The sequence below is a fragment of the Alligator sinensis genome, unplaced genomic scaffold (assembly GCF_000455745.1).
Source record: "Alligator sinensis unplaced genomic scaffold, ASM45574v1 scaffold1286_1, whole genome shotgun sequence".
Classification (NCBI taxonomy): domain Eukaryota; kingdom Metazoa; phylum Chordata; order Crocodylia; family Alligatoridae; genus Alligator; species Alligator sinensis.
Genome location: NW_005842606.1, coordinates 989,595 through 1,000,887, shown reverse-complemented (window position 1 = coordinate 1,000,887; position 11,293 = coordinate 989,595). Strand labels below are relative to the sequence as shown.

Genomic DNA, 11,293 nt, shown 5'->3' with positions numbered 1-11,293 from the left:
TAGACAGTAAGTAGGTCTTGTCTGTCTCCTTTCTCCAACAGGACATTTTCAAGTGTGCATCATTCATGCATTTAAGTACAAGTAGTCTTAACAGTTGAATAAATGCATACGGTTCAAATACGAAACGCCAAGTAAAGATACTCAAATATAGTACAGCCTCCAATTTGCACAGATTATAACCCAGTGAAACCTGGCAGCATTGCCTCACTTCTCTAAGATTACATGCAAAAGGAAAGCCTTTTACCATATCATTGAAAAAAAGTGTATTTTCACATAATAGTCTGGGATTCACGTACCAGTACTACATGAAATAGTAAAGCTAAAACTCCAATTATCAAAATAAATTACTTTTTTTTTTTTGCTTTTTTTTTTTTCTCTCCGATTCATGAAATTCAGCTGTACAAAAGTCAGGCTCAATCATGGCCAAGAATTTGTGAGATTTTAGTGTATTTACATCTGAAGAAAAATATATTGGATAATATAATGAAAGCACGCTGATTCTGTACATTGGTTTTATTCTATACATAAATATGATTCCCAGCAAATAGAAAGCCTGTGCAATATAAAGTAAGAAAGAGAACAATGTAATAGATAATTTACAGTACATTTTCATATACAAAACTTTATGAAAAATATTTCCAGCACTTTGGTCTCCAGCACTTTGGTCTCATATCAATATAAATTTATAATTAACAGCTGAAAAAAATTATGAAAAAATTAGCATTTTCAGTTTAAGTTGCTCCAATTTAGTTACCATACCAACTTTCTTTTTGGTTAAATTTCCTTAAAACTTTTGGTTTTGGTTTTATTTTAAAAGGACTGTCAGGAATTCAATTACTCTTTGATAAGGGTACAAAGAAGAAGAATTTCTAAAAGATAAGAGAAAGCTAAAAAGACAGAAAAACAGAAAACACGCAATAGATGCCCCTCTCAGCAAACTACATATGTATTATCACATAGCTAAATATAATACAATCGTCTTTATGTAAACTTTTAAGCAATTTCTAAATATTAAGACCTGTTTATTGCAAGTGAGCAAAATGAAGCCAAAGTAATATTTACCCAAACAGAACTCTGTCATTGAATTAGAACACCAGAGAAGCATACATGTATTACTGCCAGTCACATTCAAACTCTTTCATACTTACAGTAACTTGGTGAATTTGAATATTGTCCCTTTCCAGTGTTATTTTTTAATGTTAGCAATTGTTTCATTAAAGTACAATATTTCAAAAACATAAAAAAAAGCCCTGCTTGAGGTGTTAAGAGAGGATTATTCCCATTAACTTTAACATACAATCCTTTGGCTAAAACAAAATACAATACTTCCAAAATTTTAAATAGCTGATAAATATTTTCACTTCATTTGTACTAACTACTATTTTTTTTGCTAATATACATAATGGAAAACTGGCAGTGCAACAGAGAAGCCACCAAAATCCTTTATTTTATGACCTGTACTCCCATTGCACAAGCACATTCAAACTTACTATAGCATTGTATGCAAGGTTCTTCAGTCAACAGCAGCTAAGTGGTAAAATTACTCAAATGAATACCAATGATCCCCCTCCACATGCTCCCCCTTCATCAGACCACAAGCTTACACCAACTATGTGAACCATAGTAAAACCAACTCTATCTTTCAGGGTTTACACATAACTACTTTATTATGCAAGGGATACATTATTTGGAAAAATGTACTAGACCCATTATGATGGCTCAAAAATCTCTGCTCCAACTTTTCCCCAAATAGTATTTTAGTGTTTTCTAAATAAAGCTTATTGAATATACACATGTGCTAAAAGATTCCACCAGGATTCTCAGTGCAAAATAGTGCAAAGAAGTTCTACAATGTACAATCTTCTAATGTTTTATAGCAGAGAATACAATATTCAGGTAAGAGTTTTTAAATCAGATTTACTCTGTGTACCAAACTCATATAGCAAAACTACAGCAAACAAATCGAAAGTAGAACATTTAAACAAATTCATTCCTAACATAATTCTGGATAAAACCCATTAATTTTAAAAACCTCGTAGACTGCCAGAAGGACAATATATGAGTATTTAGCACTTCCGATATAAAACCCAAGCAAAATGTATTGCTATCTCAAGGTAAATGTAAGAGTAAAGCATATCCTGCATATACAGCTATCACATTTCCAAAACTTTCTAGACACCAGTTTGATGGTAAGTAACAGGCATTCATGTTGACTCAAATTCCAAAATGAAATATAAAAAAAATATAAAAATATAGTTAATATTTATTGTATAGCCTTCCCCATATCCACCCTAACATGCATGCATCTTACAAAATGCTTTAAAATTATCAGCTGTAAAAATACTGATTACTACACAGCATCTGAAGAATGGTCTTGATGTACACATGTATTTCAACTGCATTTAGCCTACAAGGTATTTTTCTTCAAGGTTGCCTATTCTGGCAAATAGGCTCAAGAGTACCAAACTGATCCCAAATGCTTTATGCATCTCAAAATATCTGTCATCTGTCTCCATGTTAACCCCTGAAGAAAAGCTGGTGAGAATGTGAACAGTAACTGATATGTCAAGTAGAGGTTCTGGTCAATTAAGTCTGGTAGAATTAACTCGCAGCTGAAATCTCCCTGGATTTTTATGGTCTCATCTCACTGCAACTTGTTAAACAACATCCAATTTTTCTTCAAGCAGGAGAATTGCTTATATTATAATTTTAGAATTATGCTTTTAAAATGCTGCATGTGATCTGATTAAGAAATGACATCGTGGGTATCACTGTTGGGTCTCTGCCGTACAGTCAGTGGGGGTAGAGGCTTCCCATAGAAATCTATTTAAGAAAAATTAGAGAAGAAAAACATGTTAGTATAGAATTTATTGCATCTGTTAATGTACCTTCTCCTAAAAGCTGGATTCCATTGACTAAATTCCTATTCTCCTTACAAAAGCCAGGCAGACTAGTTTTAGGGTGAAAACCTGTAAGCAGGATGTAATCCTAAGTAAGGAGCAGTTCTGTTGACCCAAAGCTAGACTACTCTCATTATTAAATACTGCATCTAGCAATATGTAGGCTTAGAAATAGATAACGGGACGCTCAGAATGTGTTTGTAATCTGATCAGAGAAGTAGCCAAACTTAGAACCGATACTGTGGTCAAGATTGCATTGCTTCTATATGTACAAATGGCTCACTAAGAAACAGCAGAGAGTTACACAAGCAAACAAAACTAGATGAGAATAAAGGCCCACAACAATAAACTTAAGTCCAAGAAGTTTCCAAAAGTCTAAGACCACCTGTATTTCAATTCTCACAATAAACCATGCTAGCCCTTTAATTATTTTTATCCAGGAATAAAATATGCCTGCTCTTGACAACAGAGTATGAGGTATAAAAATTGCATTTCCAAAACCAATGTAGCAAGCATGCCAGAAAAGAGAAAGGTATCCTTAGACAAACGCTTGTTATTAATACAAGGTTGCATGCAGACTGACACATGCAAAACGCTTCACAAACAAAACAAAAATGTCAAATGCGGTTGGTAACAGGACACAGACAGAAAAAGAAAAATGTACAAGCAGCTTTTTGAATCCTTTGCCTAAAATGCAGTTTTCTTGTTTATGCCACTTAAATTTAAAAGTCTTAAATACATTATAGCCTGCCACAAGATTTTATCACAGCTATCCAAGGGACACACAGTAAATATATTGCATTTCATTTTTTTTTCATCTCTAGATGTAATGATTTCTTTTAAAGTAGTGATCACAATCTACAACTGACGATAGCAAGTGAATTATTATCGATTAGACTTTTTTTTAAGTTAAGTAATAAATGTTTTTCGGAATAAGACCTTAATTTTATGCTTTGTGGCTATGTAGTGCTTTTGGGGAGGGTGGGAAACCCCAAACAAATACTGGAGTAAGTTTTACACTATGTAAATCTATCGGTTTCAATGGAGCTACTCCAGTTTTATAGCAGCGTGAGAAAGAGAAGCAAGCCCGTAATGCTGACAGAACAACTGTTAATTATAATAAGGTAAATGAAAACTTCAGAGGATACAGACACACAGAACTGAACTGTTCCCAAGTATCACTTATGGGTAACCAGGTCACAACTGTTGCAGGTCAGAAGTTTCATAGTTTCATAGTTTCTAGGGTCGGAAGGGACCTGGGCAGATCATCTAGTCCGACCCCCTGCCTGACCGTGAAGTAGCGCCTCCTGATGTCCAACTTAAACCTTCCCTCCGCCAGCTTGTGACCGTTATTCCTGGTCACTCCTGGCGGCGCTCGGGGGAACAGGGACTCCCGCAGTGCCTGTTGATCCCCCCTGACTAGTTTATAGCAGGCCACAAGATTCCCCCCTCAGCCTTCTCTTCTGGAGGCTGAACAGGTTCAGGTCCCGTAACCTTTCCTCATAGGACCTGCCCTGCTGTCCCTTGATCATGCGAGTGGCCCTCCTCTGGACCCTCTCGATGCTGTCCACATCCCTCTTAAAGTGCGGCTCCCAGAACTGGACGCAGTACTCCAGCTGCGGCCTGACCCGTGCCGCATAGAGGGGGAGGATCACCTCCTTGGTCCTGCTTGAAATGCATCTGTGGATGCACGACAAGGTACAGTTGGCCTTCCTAGCTGCCTCCCCACACTGCCGAGCCATGTTCATCTTGGAGTCAATAATGACTCCAAGATCCTTTTCCACCTCCGTGCTGACAAGAGGGGCGTTCCCCAGCCTGTAGGTATGGTGCCGGTTGTTCCTCCCCAGGTGCATCACCTTGCACTTGTCTGTGTTGAACCCCATCCTGTTCTCCTCCGTCCATCCTTGTAACCTGTCAAGGTCCGACTGTAGCCTGTTGCTCCCTTCTATTGTGCCCACATCCCCCCACATCTTGGTATCATCAGCAAATTTGAACAGGGTGCTTTGCACCCCCTCATCCAAATCACTGATGAAGATGTTGAACAGGGCGGGCCCGAGGACCGAGCCCTGCGGGACCCCACTGCCCACGTCCTTCCAGGCCGAGAAGGACCCATCCACTACCACGCTCTGGGTGCGGCTCTCTAGCCAGTTAGCGACCCATTGGACTGTGTGGGTGTCTACGCCACAGTCCCCCAGTTTCCTAATGAGAACGGGGTGAGAGACAGTGTCGAAAGCCTTCCGGAAGTCCAGGAAGACTATATCCACTGCTACCCCTCCATCCAATGATTTGGTGACCTGATATCCACTGCTACCCCTCCATCCAATGATTTAGTGACCTGTGATGACCTTGAGCACTGTGCAAGTGTCCACATGCACAGTGCTCAAGGTGTTCCAGGTAGAGCTGTTACCTTTTAGGCCAATAGCCTCCAAACTTTTTAAGTAGGAGATCACCTTTGGCATTTAAAAGCAACCCAAAATCTACCATGTGCCACTGCTGCTACCCACCACCACCTAGCAGGTAAATCTGTGGGGAGGGAAAAGGGGTGCAGATCAAGGCAGAGGGATAAAAAATTATTTGGGGGCATGCCTCCCCAGTAGGTAAGTGCCACCCAGCCGAGGCCTCACTCAACTTACCCCTGCTTCTGCCTCTCCCGCACTCTCCCTCAGCATGGGGACCTCGACCTAGCCCCCACCCCTTCCCTCCTCACAGACTGACTAGCTGGTCAAGGGCGTGCATGTGCATGCACGCGAGCACTCATCCCTCCACCCCAGCTTCGGACTGACTCCAAGAGGCTCCGAGATCTACCGGTGGATCAAGATCCACTGGTGGTGACCACTGTTTTAGGTGTTGAAGTGCTGTGGCTCCAACAACAGAGGAAGGGAGGGATCACAACCCAGCATGCCCCGAACTGGGTGGGTTGGGGGAATGAGGCGCTTGCATCCATAATTTGGGGACCTCAGGGACCGGATGACCTGTGGCTGGGGGTGTTTGCACTTTTCTACCTGCCTCTCTCTCCTAAACATGAGTGAAATAAACTTCAATAGCCTGCATTTGACTGAAGTCTGCAATGTGCTTGCCTGCTTTGGGGTGGCAGGGGGAGGAGTGTCTGGACTCATAGATTCAGGTTTCTGGAGATAAGGGGGGCATGATGAGGGGCTGTAATCAAGTAGGCAGTGAAGACACAGCTGGTTGTTAAAAAGAGCTTTTACTGAACAAGCAGCACAAGGAAGCTCATCAATGAGAAGTGCAAATGGAAAAAAAAAGAAAAGGAACAGTGAGTGGAGCTCTGGCTATGTACCAAACGGGCCAGTTGCAGCAGCTGGGGGGTAAGGAAGGATGCAGTGTGGTTTGCCAAACCTATATCAAGGAACACTTGGTGTCCACACACAACACTGAACCAGTTCAGTAGAGTACCTGATTTTCCAAATACACTTATGAAGTATTCCAGGTGGCTTGAAAACAAGTTTAATGCACTTTTACACCTGTCCATTTCAGGTTAACACCACATTTAATCAGGCCTATGTGTTACGTGTGTCCATACCTTAAGATACTGCAGTTATAATCCAGGTAATTATAAAAAGAATTTCAAAAGCATGCAGCTGCAAAGGAAACTTGAGCCCCTGTACCTGAAGAAATTTATACCATCCTTGCAAGCATATTCTTCAGTAGATATAGATTTCATAGACATTAGGGCTGGAAGGGACCTCGGAAGATCATCGAGTCCAGCCCCCTGCCCAAGGGCAGGAAGTCAGCTGGGGTCATAGGATCCCAGCAAGATAAGCATCCAGTTTCATCTTGAAGGTGTTCAATGAAGGCGCTTGAACCACCTCTGGTGGCAGGCTGTTCCAGACCTTGGGGGCTCGGACAGTAAAGAAATTCTTCCTTATGTCCAGCCTGAAACGATCTTGAAGTAGTTTGTGACCATTCGACCTCGTCATCCCTTGGGGCGCTCTGGTGAACAAACGTTCCCCCAGATACTGGTGGTCACCCCTGATAAACTTGTAGGGGGCCATCAGATCACCCCTGAGCCTGCGCTTTCCCAGGCTAAAGAGCCCCAGGGCTCTCAGCCTGTCATCGTAGGGTCTGCTTCCCTGACCTCTGATCATGCGCTGGGCTCTTCTCTGGACTCTCTCAAGCTTCTCCACATCCTCTTTGAATTGTGGAGCCCAAAACTGGACACAGTACTCCAGCTGCGGCCTCACTAAGGCCGAGTACAAGGGGAGAATGACGTCCCGGGATTTGCTTGAGAAGCATCTATGGATGCAAGCCAGCGTTTTGATTGCTTTACTAGCCGCTGCATCACATTGCAGGCTCATGTTCATCTTGTGGTCAATGATGACCCCCAAGTCTCTTTCTTCCATAGTGCTAGCCAACATAGCACTGCCGAGCCTATAAGGATGCTGCGGGTTTTTTTTCCCAAGGTGGAGAACCTTGCATTTATCGGCGTTGAACACCATCAGATTCTCGTCTGCCCACTTGCTGAGCCTATCCAGGTCAGCCTGGATCACCCGCCTGTCTTCTGGTGTGGATGCTTTGCCCCAAAGTTTGGCGTCATCGGTGAACTTGGCCAGTCCGCTTCTGACTCCAGTGTCCACATCATTAATGAAGATGTTGAACAGTATGGGTCCAAGGACAGAGCCTTGGGGGACCCCACTGGTCACAGGACACCACGACGAGTGACTTCCATCAATTACTACCCTCTGGGTCCGACCCCGGAGCCAATTTTCCAGCCAGTGGATCGTGGAGGACCCAAGGCGACACTCATTTTTAAGTCTTATGCTACAGCTACCTGCATTGCTGGCAACAGTGCAATCTTTAAATTTCAATAATTGCATAATTCAAGTTCTATATCATTGGCAGATTGCCTATCAGTTCAGCCTAAACATCTAGCACAAAAAAACTCTCCATTCAGAATCATGCAAAAATGGCAAGATAAAAACATCCTGATTGTTAACACTCACGTTTACTGAATATGAATTTTAAAACTAGCATTAAGGAAAAATAATACGTCTCTGATAACACTAAAGCGGCATTACAACCAGAGACCTGAGAGTTTCTTTTACTGCATATTACTCTGATATTTCTATCATTATATACCAGCACAGTACTGTATTTCAACTACACTTGTAAAAATTCCAAACATTAAAAAAGACAGAAAAATAATTCAAGGAATTGTTGTGTTCTACATAAAGATTCCAAGAAAAGTGAATGGGACTACTGAAAGAACATCTACTATTATGGTATTTTATTAACATAAACGTACTAATGCTACAGAATTCACTTTTGTAAAGAGGTTGGTCACTTTCAGTTTCAGTTTGTCAACAGAGCTAAAATGTCCTTTCAATTTTTTCTCTAATGAACATTTTGACTGTGACAGGGAAACAAAACACTTCAGAAAGTAGACACTGTGCACAAGTTTAGTAGGTGGTCTGCTAAAGATTTCTCAATCTGAAGTCTTGTTAGCTGAATAGTGACAGGGGCCCTGTTGAAGAACCTATCCCGATCAGAACAACTCAAAGAACTGCCCTGTTTCTGAAGGGTAAAAGTAGCCTTCCTATTCAATTTTTTCTTTCTTTCTTGTGTGCAAGTGCTAATTCCACTACATAGGACTGGCAACCAGTACACTCTCCCAATAGAAGTGGTAAAAAAAAAAGTTTCATTGTATCAATCAAACAGCAACTAAAGCACAGCTCTTCTAAACTTGGCATGTGACTGCACCTCTTAATCTAAAAAAAACAGCAGTAAATTAGCTCCATTATATAGCCTTGCAAACCTGATACAATGGAATATTCCCAAAGAAGGAAGCAGGATGTTGCTTGTGCTCTGGTAGAATAAGCCTGGGTGAGAGATAATGGTATCCAGCTGATAACACATTTCAATGTCATCCATGATGCTTTTAGAGCTCGCGCTTTCCTTTCAGAATGCCCAGGTGTAGTTAGAAATACACTGGAGATCAGTCTGAATGGCTTAATCCTGGCCATGTAATAAAAGTTCAATACTGGATTCATTAGGAGATGTGATTTATTTTCCTCCAGAGCAATGCATGGTACTTATTTTCTCTATGGAACATCTTAGAGCCTATTAGGGTGATCGCCAAAGGGGTGATTCTGTTGTAGGTTAGATGGCATTTAAATCCAGAGAGGGCACTATGAATGAAACAGCTGCTGAGAAGAGGGAACCACAGGTGCATCTTTGCCTCCCTGCTCTACGTGACGTCACATGGGAACCCAACGAGGCACACGCAGTCCAGAAAGATACCACCATTCAAAAAAATCTTCTTAGCTCCATGCCATAAATGCCTATATTAGAATATGTACTTAAAGAAGAACATTAGTACTACTTTCATCCCACATCTCAAAATACATTAAGTACTATACTCATTATAAAGATGGGGAAACTGGGAAACGGAGACTTTAGATGATTTGTCCAAGGTTGTAAACAATTGTGGCAGAACTGGGAAAATAACTTAGATCTTTTATCTCAGTTCCATCTGTTCTGTAGCTACAAAACAGGCTCTCTCACTGATCAAATAAATGAATGGAAGTAAAGAATACAGCCCCTTCCCTTCCCCTTGCCTCCCTACCTCTTTTTCTGCTTTTTCTTTCTTGCCTTCTTCTCTCTATACTCCTTAAAAGAAGAGTAAGATGGTTTCACAATTAAGATTCACTATAATATAAATTATAGATTATATCTCTTACTATATCTTATATTTTACAGAAATAACATATTTGTTTAACTCTCATCTGACTTGTATCCAATTTTAATTTTTAGAATTTGAAAACTACCAACAAGGAGAAAAAAAACAACATGCTCCATGAACACCTCTCCCAGTGTTGGGACCAAACTGGAATACCAGCATGTATCAAAAAACAAATCTTTCAGGGTTTAAGTTTTTAAAATGTTACTCTGAACTGCAATAAAATACTTAGATTTTATCACTGTAAAGTACTGGCCCTGTTACTGACGTATTATATGGCACACTATAACAGGCGTGTGCAAGCACCTTCCAAATACTAATATAAAGGCAAGATAACTCCTGTTTGTCTTGAGAAAAGGGAAGTAAAGAAAGCAAGAATACATTCGTTCCCCTTAAGATAAAACAGAAGAAGAATTTGAAAAATCAAAAAGGTGCTTTTAACATGCAAAGTGTTAGTTTTATGGTTGCAGCTACGAAAGAAAGAAAAAGGTATAGAATGGAATGAATGCAGGAGAGAATGAACAAATAATGCTTTTTTAAAAAAAATTACCAGTACGACGGGTTTCACCAAGAGGTTCTAGTTTTCGAAGTCTATTAACTTTGGGGGTTCCCCAGCCAACTAAACAAAAAAAAATAAACATATTCAAAAACATCATTACTTTCAAAATTTCCTGGCACTGCTTTGAAGCCAGATATATGAAAGCATCTAAAGAAGGAAAAATACTTCATATATTCATATGTGTGTTGGTGAATCCATTTAAAACAAGGCATTTAAAATTTAGTGGTAAACAGTGAATAAAAGCACCTTACTATTCTGGAGAGCAGTATTTATTGAACTGTCATGCTCTTTTGATGAGAAACTGAGAAAACATCTTCCTTGTTTTCCCAGCCTCATATGTACAACATAATACTATCATGTCCCGTACAGATTTCCAAAGATTCTATCAGCAAATACCAAGATTAGACAGATGAAGCCAATTAGAGGGCCTCAAAAACACTATTTGATGTAGATGAGGGCAAGCAGATCATCTTGAAAATCATGACAAGTATCTGTGTGATAAGATTTCTAAATAACCTGAAATCTTTCTGTCCCTGTTTATCAACTGTTGTAAATATTAGCATTTTTTCTGCCAGAAGTAACGTTCAAGTTACAAGGTGCTTAAATTTTCAAGGTCTGTGAGAAGTACAAATGATGCAGGTTGTTTTGGGTTTTTTTTTGGTTTGGTTGGGTTTTGGTTTTTTTTCAGACAGTTTTTCTATTAAGACTTTTTTTTGTTTTTTTTTTGTTTTTTTTTTTTTTTTACTCATCACATTTAAGCTTTCTTGGAAGGAGATCACTTGATCTTTTGGCTACTAGAAAGAAGCAGTTTCTCTCCAGCTGTTCCTACCAAAGAAGCTCACAATGAGACAACAACAACAAATCACAAAAGGAAGGCCGGCTGCACTTCATATTAAATCCTTTTAAACATTAAATCAATACATGCACTTACCCCAGAATATATTTACTTTTACTCTAGAATAGTGTGTCCATGAGCGAATTATAATATCCCACCTACAGAGATATAATTAACCTTCTATGCTAAGCCAGTCAATTTTCTCATGTAGACAAATCCTAAACAGAAACTGAACAACTGCACTCTTCAAATTATCTCTCTCTAGTATATTTATGGGAAACCACCTGGCACAGATATTGCTG

At 40.0% G+C, this 11,293-nt stretch overlaps 1 protein-coding gene across 3 annotated transcripts in view; it reads right to left on the bottom strand.

Annotated features, from left to right (window-relative positions):
• Nucleotides 1–505: 505 nt before the first annotated feature.
• ARL13B (ADP ribosylation factor like GTPase 13B) overlaps nt 506–11,293 on the bottom strand; it is a 72,728-nt gene continuing 61,940 nt past the window's right edge. For 2 of the 3 annotated variants that reach the window (XM_006033072.3, XM_025214808.1), the window contains exons 10-11: nt 10,148–10,216; nt 506–2,823 (exon numbers count right to left, since the gene is read on the bottom strand). In XM_006033072.3, the coding sequence (XP_006033134.1) occupies nt 2,747–2,823; nt 10,148–10,216 (146 nt within the window). In that variant the 3' untranslated portion in view covers nt 506–2,746. Of the gene's footprint in view, nt 2,824–9,483; nt 9,528–10,147; nt 10,217–11,293 lie in introns of all 3 variants that reach the window. The other variant, XM_006033073.3, reaches the window with a different exon arrangement.